The sequence below is a fragment of the Archocentrus centrarchus genome, chromosome 12, assembly GCF_007364275.1.
Source record: "Archocentrus centrarchus isolate MPI-CPG fArcCen1 chromosome 12, fArcCen1, whole genome shotgun sequence".
Classification (NCBI taxonomy): domain Eukaryota; kingdom Metazoa; phylum Chordata; class Actinopteri; order Cichliformes; family Cichlidae; genus Archocentrus; species Archocentrus centrarchus.
Genome location: NC_044357.1, coordinates 17,504,314 through 17,525,822, shown reverse-complemented (window position 1 = coordinate 17,525,822; position 21,509 = coordinate 17,504,314). Strand labels below are relative to the sequence as shown.

General features: G+C 41.9%; 1 protein-coding gene across 1 annotated transcript; it reads right to left on the bottom strand.

Moving 5' to 3' along the window:
• LOC115789158 (chondroitin sulfate proteoglycan 4-like) lies at nt 1-21,073 on the bottom strand. Its single transcript, XM_030742417.1, has 22 exons — nt 20,883-21,073; nt 17,535-17,698; nt 15,845-16,942; nt 15,306-15,716; nt 15,095-15,216; nt 14,033-14,141; nt 12,604-13,932; nt 11,759-11,851; nt 10,421-10,918; nt 10,175-10,303; nt 8,553-8,738; nt 8,264-8,446; nt 7,288-7,464; nt 6,738-6,936; nt 6,529-6,660; nt 5,148-5,326; nt 4,844-5,039; nt 4,581-4,752; nt 3,594-3,990; nt 3,315-3,467; nt 2,474-3,052; nt 1-1,976 (listed from the first exon to the last, which is right to left on the bottom strand). The coding sequence occupies exons 1-22, from the start codon at nt 20,944-20,946 to the stop codon at nt 846-848; spliced, it is 7,701 nt and encodes a 2,566-aa protein (XP_030598277.1). The 5' UTR covers nt 20,947-21,073; the 3' UTR covers nt 1-845.
• Between the last annotated feature and the right edge of the window lie 436 nt (nt 21,074-21,509).

The following is a 21,509-nucleotide window of genomic DNA, read 5'->3' as shown; positions in this document are numbered from 1 at the left end:
ATTCTTTAAGAAATATTTTTTATTAAAAAACAAAAATATTTAAGTTGATCAAGAATTGGGGAAGATATCTAATGTCTGCATCTTACAGTTCATCATTAATGATATTAGAAGCGATTACATGGCAAGAACAGTAATAAAAAAGGACACAGGAAAGTGCAGGACAGGGAAAAATACCTGTCTGAGGGACGAGTGTTATAGCTTACAGTACATTTAGTCATATATACAAACATTATGATCTACTGGCTGACGTACAACGTTTTAAGGAAGCAACACTTGACATCTGCACAGTGTGCAACAGCTGTGGGTTCGAAATCTCAGTTACCACTTACCTTACTAACTCTCATGACTCAACTCAGAATAAAGCTGCTATATATGTGATTCACATAAAAAGAACTTATGTTTCACTTCCTTTTTCAGTAAAAAATGAATTACTATTCTTTGTTTCAGGGAAAAAAAAACTACTATTTTTCCTGAGAAGGAACCAGTGCTGTTCATGTTCATTGCTTGGAACTATGACATTAAAAGTTTTCTAAGCAAAAATCATTTACTCTGTTTACTCAGAACAGTGCTTCATATCTCAGAAACAATGACGCACTAAAGGTATGTTTAAAAATAAGTAATACTTTGCAGATGAAGTACTCTGGGTATTTCATTACAGTGTTAATTGTGCACAGATGTGTTTATTACCAAAATCACTGGATATCGTACATTTTTACTGTCATCTTTCCAAAAAGTACATGTTGGATGCGCCTTAGGTGACCATAGATGTTCCCCAGAAAGCAGACATATACCTTACACACTACAAACACACCTCTAAGGCACAGTTTTTTTCAGCATTACTACCCTCATACCCAGTACTGGCTCTCTTTTAAAGTCGGAGTCGGGGATCTAGATCTCACAGAACTCCTGAATCCTGCGGTAGGTGGAGGAACATTGGTAGAAGCTGTATTATCTCTTTCATTACTGTTACAGCCTCTAATATTCCCATCACCACAAATTAAACCAGTTTCAAATGGCCCCCAGAAGGTCATTCCAGGGGCCAGACTCCTCCGGGGACTTGTGGGTACCCTGGGGGATGTTGGGCAGCTTGCAGAGCCGAGTGGGGTAACCATAACTGAGGGCATAGCCACACTCCGCTCTGGCCTGCCCAGATAAGGGCTGTCCTCAGTGGGTACTGGCACTGCAGCGAGCTCCTGGACGAGCCGCAGCCGGGCTTGTTTTTCCTTGCGATGGCGGAACACCAGAATCAAAACTATGAGTATTATAATAAGGAGCAAGCAAGCTAGCAGTGGGAGGATGATAAGGAGGGGGTCCGAAGCAGGACGAGGGAGAACCTCGACATGAACCAGCTGGGTGTCAGGAGGGTTCACAGGACCATGTTTCTCTGGGACAGAAGGAGTATGGGGCTGAGGAGCATGACCGTGACCTCCTCCTGCTCCCTCTGCACTGCTCCTTGATCTCCCTCCATGACTCCCATTATGCGTGTGGTTCCCCCATCTGTTATGAGGCCTCGGCTTGTGATGTGTCCTGTTGTGGTGCTTGTGTGACAAAATGTGGGGGTGCAAACCCACAGTGACCCCACCGTGTGCCGAAGATCCTCCTCGTCCAACTCCCCGTGCTCCTCCGGTAGTTGTCCTGTTGTGTGTTGGTAGACGGGGTGTCGTGTGTTCACGACTTATCCCGTCTATTTTATTGAAACCACCAGGACCGTGACGCATTTGGTGATGGGGTAAGATGGTGAAGTGAAGCTCGCCCTTTGCTGGTTGGACATTTCCAGACCTCACCAGGAAGCTGAAAGAGTCATTACGAGGTGTGGCGGGGGCGTGGCCTTGAGCTGTTGTGAGTGTGGATTCATTACTGTGGAGTTGGTTGTCGCTGTCACTGAGAGTCTCCTCAATGGCTACTCGGCCTTGCACCACATCTCTGAATGTAAATGACTTCAGGACATCTGATGCTCTGTTAGGGTCATAGGTTATCTGCGCACACACACACACACGGAGACACATAGGAGAAGAGAAAGTCAACAGCAGATCAGTCAGGGCCACCATAATCAAGTGTGGCACCTCTTCAACTGTCCTCAGCCTACAAAACAGAAGAGACTTCCATGAAACAGACATGACACTGATTAGGTCAAAAACAATATAAAACAAGGGAGGTGGGTTGTGAAGTGGCTTTCAGATGCGCAGCAACTGTAGAGAGAATAAATGAGTTTAAATAGTATACCTTATACAGTATGATTTGCCAATTGTATGCGTAGATGAGTAAAACCTAAGCCATCAGCTGATTTCCCAGGCTTGTGTGAGCTTGACGTCATTGCTTGCCTGAATTAACACTGCGCTTGATTTCGTCACAGATACTTGAGATATAAACTTGCCACATACTTTAGTCTTATGACAATGCAGCTAGAGAAAGAGACTGTCTAAATTAGTAGAATGGTCAGCAATAGTTTACATATTACGACAAGCAGCTTCACCTTGACTAGTTTTCCATGTTTTGGTGGAGAGAGAACCTCAAAGACCGGGTTGGCTCGGCTGATTCTCGCCAGCTCAGAGGCATCGATCATGGCTTTCCCCAGTTTCACAGCGATACCACTGGGGACTCGAACCGGCTCTCTCAGGTAGATGAGAGGCCGCACAGTCACCTTCACTGTTGCTGTTACATTTCCATAGTCAACCCCGGGAGATAAGGCCGACACTGACATTTGGAAGCTGTCCTCCGACTCGCTGAGATCAGTCATGTGATAGACAACACGTCCAAACTGGAGGTCCTTGTGGAGGAATGTGACGACCTCCTGGTCATTAATAGCAATGCGTCCGTGGCGAGGGGGGGTGGTGAGAGTGTAGGAGATAGTAGCCCGGGTCTGACCATTGGTTTGAGCTGCCAGCTGGTTGGTTGTCAGGACCACCGCAGTCCGGCCTTGAACCAATGACAGGCCAGTGTTATTCACAATAGACACAGAGGGCTTAATCACCTCCAAACTAAACAGTTTGTAGAGTGGACGGTGATGACCGTCAGTTACGTTGAAGTAGAAAACTCCCGTTGAAGGGTCACCCTAAGGAGGAAACGTTGGAAAGAAGGACAAAAAACACAAAAAACTTTATCCAGTGCTCTGTTACCACAGAATAATGACACAGCTTATACAAAAATAAGTGATATCAAACACATTTACAAATTTACAGCAGTTCCTAAATCTCTGCACAATCACAATAACATTACAGCGATGGAAGTCAAGGGCTACTTTACTTTACATAAAACTGACACAATTTTAGGCTTCAAAGCAGCACAAAACACTCCTGCAGCAAAGCCTTCTTCACCTGCTGTATAAAATGCAGCCGGCCATGGTTGACGTCATACTGGGTGAATGAGGTCACCGGCTCTGGTCTTTCCCCAAGCGTCAGGTAACCATTGTTGGGCTTACTTATCACAAGGTAGTGTAGCTCCTCTGGGGGGGTATCATGGTCTTCCACCTGGACATGGAGAAAGGGAAGGATTAAGAAATTATGTAAAACTTGTGTAGATGTAAAAATTATGTATATGCACAAACTGTTGCAGCTCTACCTAAATTTACACTTGTCCTTTTTGTACTCACGCACCTGAAGACTGTCTGGTCCAAGTACAACCCTCTCCCCAACTACAACCTTCATACTGGGGGCTCTGCTTCTGATCAGTGGCGGTTGATCGTTGACTGGCGTTACTGTGATGTTAAACATCTCTGTCACCCCCATAGTGTCTTTAACGTGACGATGAGAAACCGTGTCTAGTGATGAAAAGGCGGATGATGAAGCAGAGTACAGAGAGGAAAAGGAGTTGGAAGAAGAAGAGGAGTCAGAGGAAAAAGCAGATAAAGACGATAAGGAGGAAGAGGAGGAGAGATCCAAAGGAGCCACCCAGGCCCGGAAAGTGAAGCTGTCGCTTGTGGTCTCAGAGTCATCGTGAATGTATGTGATGCCAAACTTGTTCAGGGTGACCTGTGAAAAATCTGGTTGGTTCCTGAGAAAATATTATAATGCAAAAGGCATAATTAATACTTCATTCATATTTGCCAGGCTGCTTTTATTAATATATATCAAACAACACAAAGAGGGAATCTGAAACAGTTAATGTCCCGAAGTATAAAGTATACATACAGGCTCAAATATATTCATACACTCACTTAAACCCTTTAATAAGCAGTGCTGAAGGTTCTACGATGTGTTTTAACTTGACAAGCCCAGGGCCGATTAACTTCTTGTTAGTGGTCATGATTGACTACAATTGGTAGTTTCTCTTTGCCAGCATAAAAAGGATTTGATTGACCAATAGTCAGAACAATGGGAAAACCCAAGGAACTCAGTGAAGATCTAAGAAGGAGAATTGTAGATTTACAGAAATTGGAAAGGTCTTTTGGAGCCATTTCTATAGATTCCAACATCACCAGTTCAAACAACTGTACCAAAGTGTCACCACTTTGCCAAGGTCTGGAGGAAGACTCAAATTATCAAATGTAAATCTTTTCTTTTCTCTGTATTTGACACTTTTCTTTTGATTTTAGTTTTGTTTTTCAGTTTATTTAATGGCAAATGAAGAGAGCAGCCAGGCACCTGGTGAGATTATGTCCTCGGATAGATAGAATCCCATAGCGGGGAAAAGAAATCACACGATACATGATGTGGTGGTCTTTCCGGTGGGACTCTGGGATTTTTCCCAGGAGATTAGAGGCATCAAGCTTAGACCTGTCTATTGTCACCCTGCCCCCTTCGGCCACCACAGCACCTGAGTGATAAATACAAACATAAATGTATTCATCTTTAAATTATATTCCTCTTGGCACAAGATGCTTATTAGTCTGAAACATAGATAGTACCTGCATTATTTAGTAGTCTGGTCTTGTGCTGAGGGCTGTCATGATGTTCATTGGCTTGGTAGGAGATTAAGATTGTGAAGGTGTGGGGAGGAAGAAAAACCGGAGGCAAAGACACTGTAAAAGAAAAAGTGTCTGCAGCCGACCATCCCACTGACTCTGGCTTGTTCTGATCATACAGGATAACGCCCTCATTCAGCTGAGAGAAAGTGAGACAAATAAATGAGGAGGGAAAACAGAATTTATTTCAGAAGTAATCCCTTAGAATATAAAACACTGACACATACGCAGACACACACATCCATACCATGCTCTGCGTAAAGGTGGAAACAGTTCTTGTAGAGTTGTCGGGCATACGTCGGACTAGGCGGCCGAGTTTAGGAGGAGAGGTCACTGCAAAGACCACCGATTGGTTCCTCCCGGCATCACCGTCAACAATGTTGGTTACCACATGAAGCTCCTTCTCTGTGATTGGTGTTACAGAGCCTTCAGGACAAACGTAAAACAGTCATGGAAGGGATGCTCCTAGTTTAATGTATTATTAATAGATGAGGCCATGTGTCAATAATCCTAGTGTTTGACCCAAATGTGGCCCACAGCTGCAGTTTGTTGTGGGCTACATTTGACTCATGGGGAATCCCCACCTAATATGGACCAGATGTCATGTGTGTTGTGAAATGAACCCACACAACACCTCCGGTAACCCATGCCAAGCCCAGCTCGTGACTTTTGTCCTCATGACTTTTGGGGCATTTTTTGTAAATTGAATTTTATTTCACTAAAAAAAAATAGTAATTGTTTTTATCAAAACAAGTATTACAAGTTCAGTGTGTGGTTCTATATAAGAATAATAGCTACACATATGAGTGTCTGTCTTCTGCAGGTTTTAATGGGAACATAATTCACTGTGGTTTAGAGTAGCAAGGCCACCCAGTGGTATTGCAGTATACTGCATCACTGTGCCACTGTTTTCATGTTTCATGTTTATTTAATAATCAGGAGCGGGATTAGGATTTTTGAACAATTAAAAAGAAAAAAGACTTCATTAGGCACACCCTACTCATACTGGGTTGGAGCCTTTTTGTCTTCAGAGCTTCCTCAATTCTTGGTGACATAAATTAAGAAAAATACTGGAAATGTTCCTGCAGCATTCCTCTCAAAGGTGCGCTATTGGATTGAGTTGTGGTGACCGTGGAGGCCATTTGAGTACACTGTACACTCAACTACTGTAATTGACATTTTGTTTAATTCTTCAAGAAAGTTGTTTGTGTTGATCTGAGCTTTGTCACATGAGTACACTGTGGTCATAAAGGGATGGACATGGCCAAAAACAATACTCAAATGGGCTGTGGCATTTAAACAGCGGTCAGTTGAAGCTAACAAAATATCCCCCACACCATGACACCACCACCACCAGCCTGAACTGTTGATGCAAGGCAGGACAGATCCATGCTTTCATGTTGTTTATATCAAAATATGATGTGACCATGTGAATGTTGCAGCAGAAATTGAGACTCTCTCAGCTGATAGGAGAGGCCCCTGGTGTGTTTTTTCTACTGCTGTAGCCCCATCTGCTGTAAGGTTTGATGTGTGATGCATTTCACAGATGCTCTTCTGCATATCATGGTTGTAATTGATACTAAATGAGCAACTGGGGTGATTTATTGAAGCTGGATAAGCAGGTATACCTGGGTAGACCTCCATGGGGTGGTTTCTCTGCAGGGTGAGGATCAGAGAATGGGCAGTTGTGCTGAAGATCTGGCGAGGAGCAAAGTTCACTCCATCATTCACCTGGAAATGAAAGCCACCTGACAAAGCCCCTGCAAACAGACAGAAACAAGTAGTCTACTCCTCTGCTGAATCCAAGGTCATTTAGAAAACAGCAACACGTCCTTACCATTGTGCACAAACACCAGCTGTCTGCTTTCTATGTGACTTTGGGTGAAGTTCAGGATATGTTTGGAGGGGGCGCTCTTCAAAGCCAAGTGACCATTGCTGGGTGGAGTCACTATGAACTCCAGCCCCTCAGGTGGAGTGTCAATGTCCTCTGCACTGAGATCACCTGTGGTTATCTCTGTCACTGAGCCCACCCACACCTGAAGAGCAGAAAGGAAATATGAAAAGTCAGATGAGATGAATGATGCTTATTTCTGCACGCTAAATATGAAGCTAAAACAAGGAGACAGCTTTGCCTGATATAAAGAATGGAAGCAGACGCTAGCCTGGCTCAAAACAAATGTAAAGAAAACTGCTCACCAGAACCTCTACATTTAACTAAATTATACATATACAGTTATATAGTTATATTTTGTTTGTTTTAATATGCCCAAATAGAAAAAGAGTTTCACAGCATTGGGGTTTAAGCATTATTATTATTTTGCATAAATTATTATTTTGAAAATAATCGCTGTGTCTACTCTTCCTATGAATGAGTGGGCATTTCCCACCTTCAGCCCGTGGTTGGCTGTAACCACCGGGGTCTCATCATTGACAGGTGTGATGCTGATGTGAACAGTGCACGGCAGACTGTGTTTCCTGGTTTCCGTCTGATTTGCCACAATGGTGAAGTTGTCTCTCAGGGTGTCACTGCCATCATGGATATAGGAAATATACTCCCGTTCCACCTAAAAACAGATGGAAAAAACACAAATAAAAAAATTAATCAGATTAAATAATAGCTGACATCATAGTACAAAACATAATATCAGTGTTACATTTAATTTAATGAAAAATCTGTCAAGTCTTGTTGTAGTGTGATTGTGCTTAAGGCCAATATGTCCACGGAAACTAGATCTTTCGTATCTTTCAAGTTGGATTTTGTTTGCCAAACGTATGCCCTGATATATTTATGTTTGACATGAAGATTATGCAAAAACTACTAAGCCAAATTTAATGCAATTTTGTGAACAGGTGGAGCATGGGTATAAGAAGAACTCATCTATCTTCTTCCAATTAACCAATACAGGGTCACAGTTGGGCTGGAGTCTAGTCCAGCTGTCACAGGGCAAGAGGCGGGTTACACCCTGGACAGGTTGCCAAATCTATTGCAGAGCTCACGAAAACAGACAGACAGCCATTCACACCTACAGCCAAGAATTACCAATTAATCTAATATGCATGCCTTTGGACTGTGAGAGGAAGCTGGAGCATCTGGAGAGAGCATGCAAGATCCCATATATACACAAAAGCCCCAGTCAGACAGTGGACTCCAACCCAGGATCTTCTTGCTGTGAAGTGATGGTGCCAACCACCACATTACCGCGCCCCCATAAGAAGAACCCATTAAATGTTTTCAAAATTGTAACACATGGATGCACTGATTGCTCTTCTAGTGAAAAAGCATATTTTCTTATCAAAAAGCATAAGAACTATATATGTAATCACGTATATACGCAAAATGTTTTTGTGAATATTCGGTCAAACCTCGGTGTGTGTAAAAGCAGTGATGGGCATCCCGGGAATGCGGCCGTGCTCCAAGTGTCCATGTCGTGGTGGATTGATGACCTGATACAGGAAGTTCATCCCTGAGAAATGATGGCTGGCAACCTTAATGATGTCAGGGGTCAGAGGCAGAGATGACCCCTCATCTAGGGTCAAGTGGGACACCTACACAAAAAATGAGAAGAAAGTATTGACTGACTGCTTTTTGGTTTGGTAAGCTGATCTCTGTGTGATCTTTTCAGAATTCAAAGGTAACTTTTGTCATTTGTACCTGTAGAGGGAGCAGGATTGGGATGATATCAATCTCCAGCCTGATAGGTCCAACCTTTGTCACCCCATTGGTTGCTTCCAACAGAACAGAGTCATTGGTGCTTCCTGCAGTCTGTTGTTGATAGATGATCAAGCCCTGGTTCAGGTCCTCCTGGGTGAATGTGGGTGTGAGCTGCTTTCTGACGCCCTGCATGGAGGAACAGAGCAAACAAACCCTTCGAGTGCAGCATCTTAGTGGACCAAATATTAGTATTATATAACTATTGTATTAAACTGCTCTACTGAAATAGATAATATTAATTTAATTTTTTCCAACTGGACTCTTATTAGTTGTACCTTGAAACAAATATAGCAGTGTACTAGACAAATTTTAATTTTAGAGAAAGATAACCTCAGTAAATACAAAATGCAGTTTTTAAATGATGATGATGATTTTTAAAAGATTTCATTTATTAAGGGAAAAAAGCCATCCAAACCTATCTGGCCCTATGTAAAACAGTAATTGTCCCCTAAACCTAATGACTGGTTGTGTCAGCCTTGGCAGCAAGAACTGAAATCCTGTGTTTGTAGCAATTGGCAATGAGTCTTTCACATCACTGTGGAGGAATTTTGGCCCACTTTTATTTGCAGAATTGTTTTAATTCAGCCACACTGGAGGATTTTCAAGCATGAACGGCCTGTTTAAGGTTATGACAAAGAGTCCAGACTAGTCCACTCCAAAACCTTCATTTTTTTTAACCATTCAGACGTGGACTTGCTGGTGTGTTTCAGATCACTGTCCTGCTCCACAACCCAAGTGTGTTCAAGCTTCAGGGCATGAACTGATGGCCGGATATTCTACTTCAGGCTTTTCTGGTAGAGAGCAGGATTCATAGTTCCATCAATGACAGGATGCCATCCAGGTCCTGAAGCAGCAAAGCAGCCCCAGACCATCACACTACCACCACCATGTTTGACTGTTGTATATGAAATGCTGTGTTAGTTTTACACCAGCTGTAATGGGATTCAAACCTTCCAAAAAGTTAAACTTTTGTCTCATCAGTCCACAGAATATTTTCCCAGAAGTTTCTTGGGAACCATCAAAATGTATTTTTGGCAAATGTGAGATGAGCCTTTGGTCAGCAGAGGTTCTTGAATCATGAACACTGCCCTTAACTGAGGTAAGTGAGCTGTTCTGGGTTCTTTTGTGACCTCCTGGATGAGTCGTCGATGAGCTCTTGGAGTAATTTTGGTAGGCCGGCCACTCTTTGGGGAGGTTCGCCACTGTTCCAAATTTTCTCCATTTGTAGATAATGATTCTCACCTGGAGTCCCAAAGCCTTAGCAATGCCTTTGAAACTGTCTCCAGACTGATAGATGCCAGTTATTTTGTTTCTCAGCTGTTCTTTAGTTTCTTTAGATTGTGGCATGGTGTGTTGCTTTTTGAGATCTTTTAGCCTACTTCACCTTGTTAGGTTCTAGTAAGTGATTTCTTGATTCAACAGGTGTGGCAGTAATCAGGCCTGGGTGTGGCTAGTGAAATTAAACTCAACTTTTAAAAAAATGTGGTCAACCACAGTTAATTCATGATTTACAAAGGGAGGGCATTTTTTTTCACAGCACTGTATAAAAAAGAAGTACCTACCTTATAGTGCTGTCCTCCATTCGTGCGTTGATGCTTGTTGTCAGTGGATAACTTCTGAATGATGCCCACCATGGGAAGACTGTGCACAGTAAAAACTATCTCTGAGGGCTGGCTGTCTTCATGGACCACCTGATTAAAAACAGCAATGGTGTTAAATATTTAAAATATCATGAAAGTGGCGCTAAGTATGAAACAAAACTGATTTTATATTTAAATGCAAAATGTGAGGATGTTGGCTTTACTTACCTCTAAATTTTCCCTGGATATAGAGATATTCTGCCCCTCTGCCACCACCACTGGACGGTTGTTTCTGACTGTTGGTGGCCTCTGATGACTCTCCAGATAAATCTTTACTGGAACTCCAATGTCTAGATGTACCTCCCTTTTCCCTCGCTCCAGCTGCCTCTCTGTGCTCTTTTCTCTCGCTCTCGCTGTCACATTGAAACTATCCAACAGCTTCTGGCTGCCGTCGTGACGATATGCCAGGCGCCCTGCCACCAAGTCTCGCTGGGTGAATACTGAAATTGCATCTGCCTCTGTTACAGTCTCGCTCTCTCTGTCAATAAAGCAGAGCACGCCGTGTTTAGGTGGAAGGAAGACCTCGAATGTCACTTCCTGTGGGTCTCTGATGTCAAGGTTGCTGAAAACACTGAGGTTAGCAGAGGTCAGGGTTGTGATCCCACCCCGCTGGACAATGAGGCCTGTGTTGTTCTCCACCTGCAGGTAAGGGTCCTGGGCCATTACCTGCACCACACAACAGAGTATAATATTTACATACTATTATTTACATACTAAAGTGTTTTATCAAATCTAATTACTAGTAAACAATCTTATAAACAGTGTGAAATAACATGAAAAAAATCATATCTTATGGAATTCACGGTGATTGCCTAGTCTGTATCTTTCCCCGATTATTGGCTCCTTGGTTTACTCTACTTTTTAGCTTTTAATTTTAAATTTGCCTGCTGACCTGGGACTCTTGTGCTGACCATGAGTCTAATGGCTCAGTCACAGTAGAGTAAAAAATTGGATAGCAACCTCCTTGCGTGTCTGAGTGAGTGACTGCAATCACTCTCTAATAATTGCCATCTAATTTACAAATGCAGACGGATTGCCAACACGTTGCAATCAATCTGTCTGCACATATGAGAGAAACAGCAACAGATTTGCAATTTCCATCGATTTTACAGTTAATTGCCATTTTCTCACAAAAAAGATAATATAATTGAGAATATAATTCCCAACTTGACTTCAATTGCAAACTGCTAGCAAACTACCTCCATCTTATTGCCATTTTAGCACAGTCTTCAAAGCACCTTAAGGACGGCAACTAACTACAATTGGTTGCAGACTTGGTCCCGATTGTTAATGCAACCATTTAAAAAAAAAACAAGATATCAATGTCATTGCACATGGTCGCAATAATTTTGGTCATTTTACGTCTACAACCACTGTTTCCTTAGTGTGTCTGCAGCATTAGCTCCTTTTTACTGTCAGTTTTTGTCATCATTCTAATGTCACCGTAATTAAAGCATAAATACCACACTCAAAATTAATAAGGAAAAGACAAGAAAGTATAATCACCTCGAGCAGCGTTGAAACATAATGCTTCCCGTCTGATACGAAAAGCACAAAACGCCCAAAACTCACCCCTTTGTGGACAAACAGCACCTTTTTCTGAGATAAGAAAAAGCAGGAGGCCAAAGATGAAAAAATATTAGCAGGCTTTATAAAAATATGCAGACTATAAAAGATATAATTACTCTTCAAAGTGGACCTATTATGCTTTTCTTTATTTTATATATATGTTGCAATGGTGGATGCTCATATTAAACATGGTTAAAGTTTCAAATAATGAGGTTAAAGTATGTGCAGTTAATCCCTATAGGTTGATTCAGGATTCAAACTCCTCTTAATGCTCAGTTTCAAAATTTTTCTATTCTTGGCTCTTTATGATATTAATGAGCAGATACAAAATGTCCTGTTTGGAGGGGCAGTCAATAAGGAGATGATTGGCTTACAGGGAGGGTGGCCTTAAAGGTTGAGTAGCTAAAATGGCATGTTTCAGACTGATGTTACATAAATTTTCAGCTATGAATCATGCAACGCAACTGCAATACAACTGCAGTAGTTCTGGAGCCAGACAGCTCCAACATAATAGGTCCACTTTAAATGTGAATTAATCAGAGTATTCAGAGGTTAAAGGCATCATAAGCTGTTCTAAAGTGGTGACAGACACCAAAACCCCTCCATTAACACCTTTCTAAGACTGCAGTAATAACAAAGGTGTACAAAGGTGAATGGTGTTAAAGTTTAAAGGATTTTAGTCCGACTCCAACTCCCCAACTGTAATGTTTGCCTTAGTAAACCCATATGGCATTGACTTATTGATTCTACCACCTGGACATCCATCCATCCATCCATCCTACCTGTTCCAGGTCGCGCTGTGTGAATTCATATAACTTGTGACTTGGATCACTGGCCAGCACCAACTCTCCCATGGGAATCCCCCTCCGTGTGTACACCAACCAACTGTCCTCAAAATCAGAGTCATCATCACGATAACGAAGGTCATTTAATGTCACCAACCTCTGGCCATCCCGTGCCACATGGAAAACTTTATCAACAACTCTAACGGGCCTCTGATCATTGACAAGCTGCACGGAGATGTTAAAGGTGTGTTCTTCTGCGTTTCCGTCCTCCTTCTTGTTTGCGTGTTTGTGAGGTTTGTAAACCGCTATCTGAAACGTGAAAGAATCCTGCTTAGTTTCACTGTCGTCATGAACGTACATGATCCTTTCCTCAGTTATATCTTGATTTGTGAATGTTATAATGTTGTCATTAATTGAAGTTGAGTTGGAGAGGTTGATCCGTCTTATGTGCCCATGCCTGGGGGTCTTTATAATGTTGTAGTGGACCTCCCGGTTATTTGCTGTGTGAGTAAACAGAATATCTCTGGTGATTACTTTACTCCCTCCTTCCATGATTGAAAGACCTTTGCTTATTACAGTGATGGTGGTCGACTCAGCTTTGATGCTGATTCTGAAGTCGTAAGTTGTTGAGTTGACGTGAGCTGAAAACACCTGAAAGCTGAACGTGTCTCTCGTATCGTCATGTTGCCGATTGATAAGCTCATACCTTACCAGACTATCACTGATGTTTTTTTGGCTGAAGGTTGAGTTCCTTTGTAGGACCTCATTGTTGAGGAACAGCTGACCTTTCTTGGGTACTGTTACCATCCTGAAATAGAGGTCACTCTGACTGATTTTAACACCTTTAGAAACCACATGGAGATCCTCAGCAGTGAGAAGAGCAGCCTGAATGCCATTGAGCTCCATCTTGCTTCGAGTGATCTTGAAGTGAATCCAGCGTACCGTGATAGTGAAAAGAGCCTCCTGTTTAACAAGGGAACCAATACTGACGTTAAATTTAAAGTGATCGGTGATGTTATTCTGAATCTGAAGGCCATTGTAGGTACTGAGGTATCGGATCCGTTCTTTTTCTATAAGTTTCTGAGAGAAGGATGTCGTCGATTTCCATTCGCCACTTGAGTGCAACCTCTGGAGCTCGCCAAATTGTGGGAACTCTGTAACATTATACCAGATTTCTACTGTGGGGTCAGCCACATTAACTTGTACTGCAAGGTGATTGGTGGTGATGACTGAAGCTTCGCCTTGGTTCACCTCCAGTCCGGTGTTGTTCACCAGCTTGTGTTCGAGTGGCACAGTTATAATCCTCAAAACTACTGTGTTGCTCACCTGAAGAGAGGAGAGGGAAGAGACAAAATACCATAGGAGAGGATAAGAAATTATATAAGAAAATAAAAATGTGAGAGAGGACAGCTGCTACTTTACTCACCTTCTGCCCATCGCTAACCCTAAGAGCAAGCCTGGAAGTTGAGACCCCTGTGTGGATAAAGCTGATCTTACCCTCCTCCAGATCATTTAGGTAGAACAAGTTGATGGGCCTGGAAGATAAGAGGCAATAAATTTAAATCCCAACGTTCCATGTTTTCTTTATTATCCAATTTATGGTTATGGATGGGCTGGAGCCTATCCCAGTTGTCACAGGAGAAAGAGGTGGGGTATCGTGGTCCTGGGTCTTTGATAAGAAAAATTGTCAGACATTGTCTTGATGTGCTCAAGAAAATATTACAAATTCATATGGATCCAGATATCCTTCTGGAGCCAGGGACTTAATTAATGCACGGTGTGAAGGGAATAATCAGCATTGATTGGTGTAGTTTGGACTGTTCTTGTTTTAGTTTTGGCAATTTGGCCAAATTTGTCAACCCACCAAGCACGACAAGTTGATGTTCTGAAAGTGTGGTGGAGATCCAGTGCTCACTGTAGACACACAAATAATAAAAATGGGACTTTCATGGCCAGACCTAAAAGTAGCAGCAGCACTGGAAGGGGTCCAGAGGTGCAAAAAGAGATCACCTCAAAAAGGAGTCTGGCTAAATTTAAATAAGTAAAGGTTTGTGCTTTTTTTTTATGGGTTAAGAGTTTGATCACGTATTCCAGAGTAATACAGAATGAAATCTTTAAAATCTTGCCCCTGAATCTTACCCCACATATTCTAGCAGGTGCAGACTTTCAGCTTTAATTCAAGGGGTGAAACAAAAGCATTGCATCAACTGTTTAGGAAGTTACAGACATTTTTATATACAGTGCTAGTCTGTCTAATTCTGCCAAAGGATCATCTAATGACATGCACAGTGGCCACACAAACAAGTAATATTACAATAAAGCTTTTGAATGATAATAAAAGGAGCAACTTTCATGAAAAGAAATCAATTTTCTTCTCAAGGTTTGTTCTTATCTATACACAAACAACCACTTCCTCAAAAGAGCTCTCTAACTTGTTCTAAAAAGATCTGCAAGGCCCTTTTAAGGTTTCACAAGCCATAACACCAACCTGCCGGGGTAATCCTCATGCTCAAGGTGTCCAGCCTCGGTGCTGAGGTTTTCCAGGGAGGTGAAAACCAGCTCCTCTGGATTGCTGTCAGGGTCTAGGACTCTCAGCATATCTGTAGTCAGCTGCAGGAATTGTTAATGCATTCATTTTCATCTCTGTTTTTCGAATAAATGCAAATAATATATCCACCGAGACAATTTGCTGTACCTACCTGTCGTCTGGACTTTTCCAGTAGAGTAAAATAGTTTCCCTCTGGCAGGCTCAGCACAGGTGCATCGTTAACAGGACTGATGCTAATTTCAAATCGGTGCAGACGGTTGCCCTTGAGAAACACAGGAGGCTCCTTCTTATTGCTGGAGAAGACTGAAAATATGAAGAAGTCATTCTGGTCCTCTGAACCACTGTGAACGTACATCACTCTACCCTGCCACAGGTCCAGCATACTGAACGTCCGGTCCTTCTCCTCCATTCCTATCGTGATTGTCTTCTCCTGGCCCCTGCCCAGAATCCCATCAGGGTCTGGACTGAGGTCCAACCGGAGCTGGCCATGAACAGGCTGTTCCTCAATGCGGAACATCAACTGGGATGGATGAATGCCCAGTTTACGGAAGTCCAAATTCACCTGGCAGAGAGTCCAAAGAGAGTTACATATCAGTTATGCAGTGTGGACACTAGCTTATTTTAATTTTCACAATTATTTAAAAAAAAACTAAAATCAAAACTCAAAAGACACATCAGCAGAACTTCTACCTTTATGTGTTTTGGTTCAAGAGGTGCCCGGCCTCCCTCGGCTACTTCTAGCTTCCTCAGCATCAAGAAGTTAGGGCTCCTCTTCGTGTTAGTCTGTGTAGTTGTAAGATCAACCTCAGGAAGATCTGTTGGGTTGGTGAGGATTACCGTCTGTGGAGCTTGCCCTGTCTTACAGCCCACAGTGATGTCCTTGGTGACTGTGGCATGAGGTAGGCCTGTTTTTTGAGTGTTCACCCTGATTTCTCGAAGACAGCCTTTAAAGGAGCCTCCTCCTCCAGATGGAACAGAAAGCAATCCAGCCCGATTTGCTTCTCCATGGGCTGCTTCATCCAGCCCTCCCAGGAAGAGGGGCCCCATGAGTTGGATGACCTGAATCTCTGGGCTCAGACTGGCCTTCACCAGCTCCTTGCCTACTTTCAGCTGAACACCGTGAGGCAGCAAGTTAAGCTGGATGGGATACCAGGTGTGGTTGCTGTTTACATGTGTTAAAGAATGCAGCTCAGTTTTACTCCCCTCTCCACTTCTTACCGAAGCCACCACGTGACCACGTATGATCTCGATTGCAACAAACCCTCCCTGGTTGCCAGAGCTATACAGGACCACACCATCTTCTTCTTTTGCAGCAGGATGTAGTTCGCATTCAAAAACTCCCTCCTGAAGCACTTCCCACGGTGGGAGTGACATGAAGGCTTTTGAGCTGAAAAAACTGACAGGATCTTCTTCTGTTGCAGAAAACTGCGGACTACAGCCCAGAGATACCTCTTGGACAGTCTTGTAACCAGAATATGGCCTGAGGCTGGACAGTAAATTATGTTCGTTAAAGATGACTTCATCCATGCAACCCCTAAACCCAGAGGAGGCGTCACGAAGATAGGGGTATTTTACTCCAGCTGTCCCGCCAACAACGAGCCCATCCTCCACACTGAGCTCTAGATCTGGTCCTGGCATTTGGAGGCTGGTGTGGGAGTTTCGGTCCACAGTCATAGTGATATTTTGGTGGGTGTGGGTCAGCTCCACAGTGTGCCATGCCAGATCGCTAAGATGGATGCCCTTTTCTGAGCACAGCAAACGCTCACCTGAGCCCAGATCCAGACGTACCTGAGGGATAAGGAAGAAGGCGAGAAAGGAAAAGTTCATAAACTCATGGACTAAAAGGCATATCAGAAAAAAAGTGAAAAGAAAAGACGGATTTTTTGTGTGCACATAAAAAAATACAAAATAAAGAAAATAAAGATTTTCCACAAACAAAAATGCAACTGAGGTCTCAACAACACTGATTTTTACTTGGTGTTTTATTAAACTATTGTGGTCTTCTCTCTTAACCTCACTCATGTATGAACTTGTCATGAAATGAAGCAGTGCCGGGGGGGGCACTGCTTTTCCCTCTCGCTGAGCAATCTGACACCAAGGTTTGTGGGTTTAATCTTCTGTCTGGTTCTCCTCCAGATAGTAAATTCCAGTACGTATAATATGAGCTAAAATTGCCCAAGGGACAATTTTTTACCCTCTTTTTGAAGTGTGAGGCATTTATTTAAAGTCAGAGCCACTGGATAAGTTTCACTGATCTGTAGCCATGTTACTGAAATGAACATAGTCATTATCTTACCTCATCTCACAGTGATACACTTCCTCTCATTTTATTTGTGTCATTGAGATAAAGAAGATTAGTTTCTTCTACATTACAGCCTACCTGCAGGTACCCAGAGATCAGCTCCAGAAGCATGAAGTCTGTGTGTCCTGCTGCCAAAAAGAGCAGCCCCGACTGACTTGAGGTTCGAAATCGAACTTGGATTAATGTCTGAATGGACGTCTCCACTGTCCGCAGGTAGATGTAGCCATCTCCATAAAATGAAACTGCAACAGGGAAAAAAAAAAAACAGTAAGTTGAAGCCTGAGTTGTGGCCAAATCAATAAAACACAGTGTAACTAATCAAGCCATTTGACAGCCATTTCTCAGGATTACATTTTTTAAATTTGCTACCATATAGGGAGCCCTCATAGCACCCTGGTGGTGATTATAGACCTTCTTCCAGGAAAAAAACTATTCCATTAGCCTGCATTGACTGTCCTGTCACAGTGTGTACTCTGTACCTGCTATCTGAAGTCAATTAATGACAACTAATGCATTCTGTAGTGGTTCATTAGAAGTCATTAGACCCCACTGTTGACCCAGATGATGCAAATTAGTCTTTTAGTTGTGTAAACAAAAAGAAACCCATTTGTTGGGTCCCATTTTTTTTTGTTTTGTTTTGCTTTTGTTTTTTTGTTTTTTTTACAATACATGCTAAGTTGAAAAGGAAACTATTGTAAACAAAATAAATTAAAAAGGGCCTCATATTGCATGACAGATTTCAAAAAATAAGATTAGTCATGCACGATTGTGGCTTAGTACTTGGGAACAGCACAGCACATAAGTATGCTAATAACATGCACACTGACATGCAGTGTTCAGCAGGTAGCCACCATATCCTTTTAGCATGATAGCATCATTATATTTGCACTAGTGCTAAAGCAGAATTTACTCTTTTTGTGAAAAAAACAATAAATTGCTCAAATTGCCACCAAAGTGGGGCATTTCACTCATCCTAAGGAGATAACATGAATACATGTTGCAAATATCATTGCAATCCATCATGCTTAATTAATGTAACTTAAAACATCAAATGTCAGTGTAAAAGTTCCTCTGTAAGGGAAAATCCAGAGGGCTGCCAAACTCATCTGGATACCCTATAGTGAAGTCCTAATGTCTGGACAAAAGTTTTATGACTAATTATTAGGCTACAGTGTTTCAATCTGAACCAAAGCAGCAGAAAACACACTCTCTAGAGCCATGGGTTAATGCAGCTAAAAGCATTTCCACTGATTTTGCTTTAATTTTACCTTTAGTCCAATGACCTTTAAAATTAGAAACAGCTGATGAGCACTTTCCCTTCTATGGTTTTATAAACATGTAATGACAACACATTCTCTACCAATGAGGACAGTATATCTACCACTAGCTATAAATGATTGCTCAAAAAGTACAAGTGTCTTTAGCATCATTGATTTGACCTACAAAGCAGGAGAGCACTCTGTCAAAACGGCGGCCCATTTGTGGAAACCGTGACGTTCAAAGGATAGAGGTCAGAGCTGCTGTAGTTTGGTGACACTAAAATTATCCAAAGCTCTGTAAAAGCAGACAGCATGACACTGTGGAGAGGTCGTGATCGCATGAGAGAGAGATAATAGAGAGAAATAGAAGGACTATTTAAATACCCCCCCCCCCCCCCCCCCCCCCAAAAAAAAAATAGGAGGGAAAAACTAAGCCAAGCAAAAAAAAAATACATCTGAGGTATAATGGTGTGAAACTTACATTTCTGTCACACAGGGGGAAAAAAAAAATCAACAATTCAAACTTTTATAGGAAAATCTTAACCATTTAATATAGTACAGTGAAGTGAAGAAAACAACAATTTTAGAACTCTCTCAAAAAAATTCCTTAAAACTAAAAACTGTATTCTTATTTATTAGTCAATTAGAAAACTGAATTCAAATTTTTATACCCACATTTGAGGTGGCACACTGGACTTCTCTGAGAAGTCGGAAAGGAATCAAGCACAACATTCAATAACTAAAGCTAAATTTTCTGCTGAGGATTAACTGATTAATAACTGTAATAAAAAAAAGTACTTTTTTTCTCTGCTTTTTTTTTTTTTGTAAAACAGTAAATTTGAAAATTCATGGATAACAACAACTATCACATTTTAGCATTAAAAATATCATTTCTATTAAAGGGCTTATGCATACTGCTGGATTAACCATTACAGAAACATAAAAAAAGATTTTGTGAATTTGGGGCAGCTGTGGCATAAATCTTACATTGGGTGGTGGTCTAATAACTGTGTTAAGCACTGTATGTGGTCTCTAAATATATTTTTAGCTTGTGGTTACAACATCCAATATTTACTTATTTGTGTTAAGATACATTTTAACACAAATTTTTTTTATTTAGATTATGTAAGTACAAATTTAAAGAGCAGGAAAAATATTTATATAGTTTTTGTATGCACTGGTAACATATGTCACAATGGCTTAATATATATTTTTAAATCCCTTCTCTGGGTGGGAAAACTTTGTTATGAAAGCTTTGATTGACTTCATGTGTTCCAGTGTGAAGTACTCAGTCTGCAGGCTGGCCCAGCATGCCGCTCTGCATAAAGCCTATAAGCCCGCTGTCAGTATAACCCACGTCTGTCCATGCATCTCTAATCTGCCTCTATGATAGCAGTGAACATTGGATTATTAATAATCTTCCTACAGTCGCAGACATCCCCAACGTGGAGGTGTGCAGGTCTTTTATGTGCTCTCATAAGCAGGTGTGATTCAGAGACAAGCGGAACTGTCTGGGACAAGACTGGGGACCGGTAAAGAATTTTCCCACACATGTAAAAAACTTTTCAAATGTTCGTAACTGCTCATATTTCAGTGGCTGTTATTTAAAGTTGAGAAAAGCGCATATTTTTTTCATTCGGAACGAAATGTGTTGCAGAGAACAGCATAAAAGTTGAGATCAATGTTGTATTTGTGAGGATTAGCACCACCAAAAATGTGACATTTCTGGCATCAAATCAACTAAGCATGTTGCTGCATAAAACATGATTAAGTGCAAGCATCCTTCCCCAAATATAATCCACCATATTGCCATATGTCACCAGTCTGCAATGCTAGACTGGATTAAATAACAAGCAGCCAACTGTCACAGACTCACTTAAAGTAAATCAAAGGTTTTAAAAAGAGAAACAGGCATAAATAACGCCAGTAACGCCTTTCTTTGTCATCATAATGATGGAATTCACTACAGTGCAACAGTTATGCATGAATGTTAAAAGTTAACACCATTAAATACATGCCAACAACCATTAAGACATTCATCTTCACATGCTGCTATACGATCAAACTTTTTCACATTGCATCATAATGTACTGAAACAGATGTCAAATGTAACTTTTGCATCTCACGGCTAAGAGGAGGAATGATTTTCCTCCCTGCAGCACCTTACCTCCATAAACGTGTCCTGTGGAAACCAGCAGCAGCAGAAAAATATCAGCCAAAAAACTCCCCATGGTTATGTAGACGCCTAAAATCTATTTTGCATTTTAGTTAAGCGAAACATCTGGCTGCTTGACGGTGCAGCCCATTATCTTTGGTGCCCATGTCACTCCCAACACTGACTCTAGACAGCCTGTTCTTGCTCTGCTGGCCTTGGATTACAGACTTCCAAAAAAATGTACCTGTGTCTGTGAGCAGAGAGGCGGAGCTCCGCTCTCAGATCCTCCCCTCAAATTCAGGAGACCTGTCTGTGTAAGCATCAAGCTGGAACACAAGGGGGAGGTGTTGCAGCATACAGAGACAGAGATGGAGGAGAAAAAAAAGGGGGGGGGGGGGGGGGGGGGGGGGGGCGAGAGAAGGTATGTTCAGAGGAAGGGGCAATCTGTAGAGGTGAGAAGGAACAATGAAACCAATCTAAGTGGCAAAAACGGCAGTTCCTCTAAAAAGCATTTTCCCAACCTGGTAGAAGTACAGTTTTGGCCTCTATACTGTAGATAATTTCCCCCTTTATAACAACTTTGTGTCAGGTGACTGAGTTAGGGGTGTGGCCTTGTTGATTGACAGTTGTCCTGACACG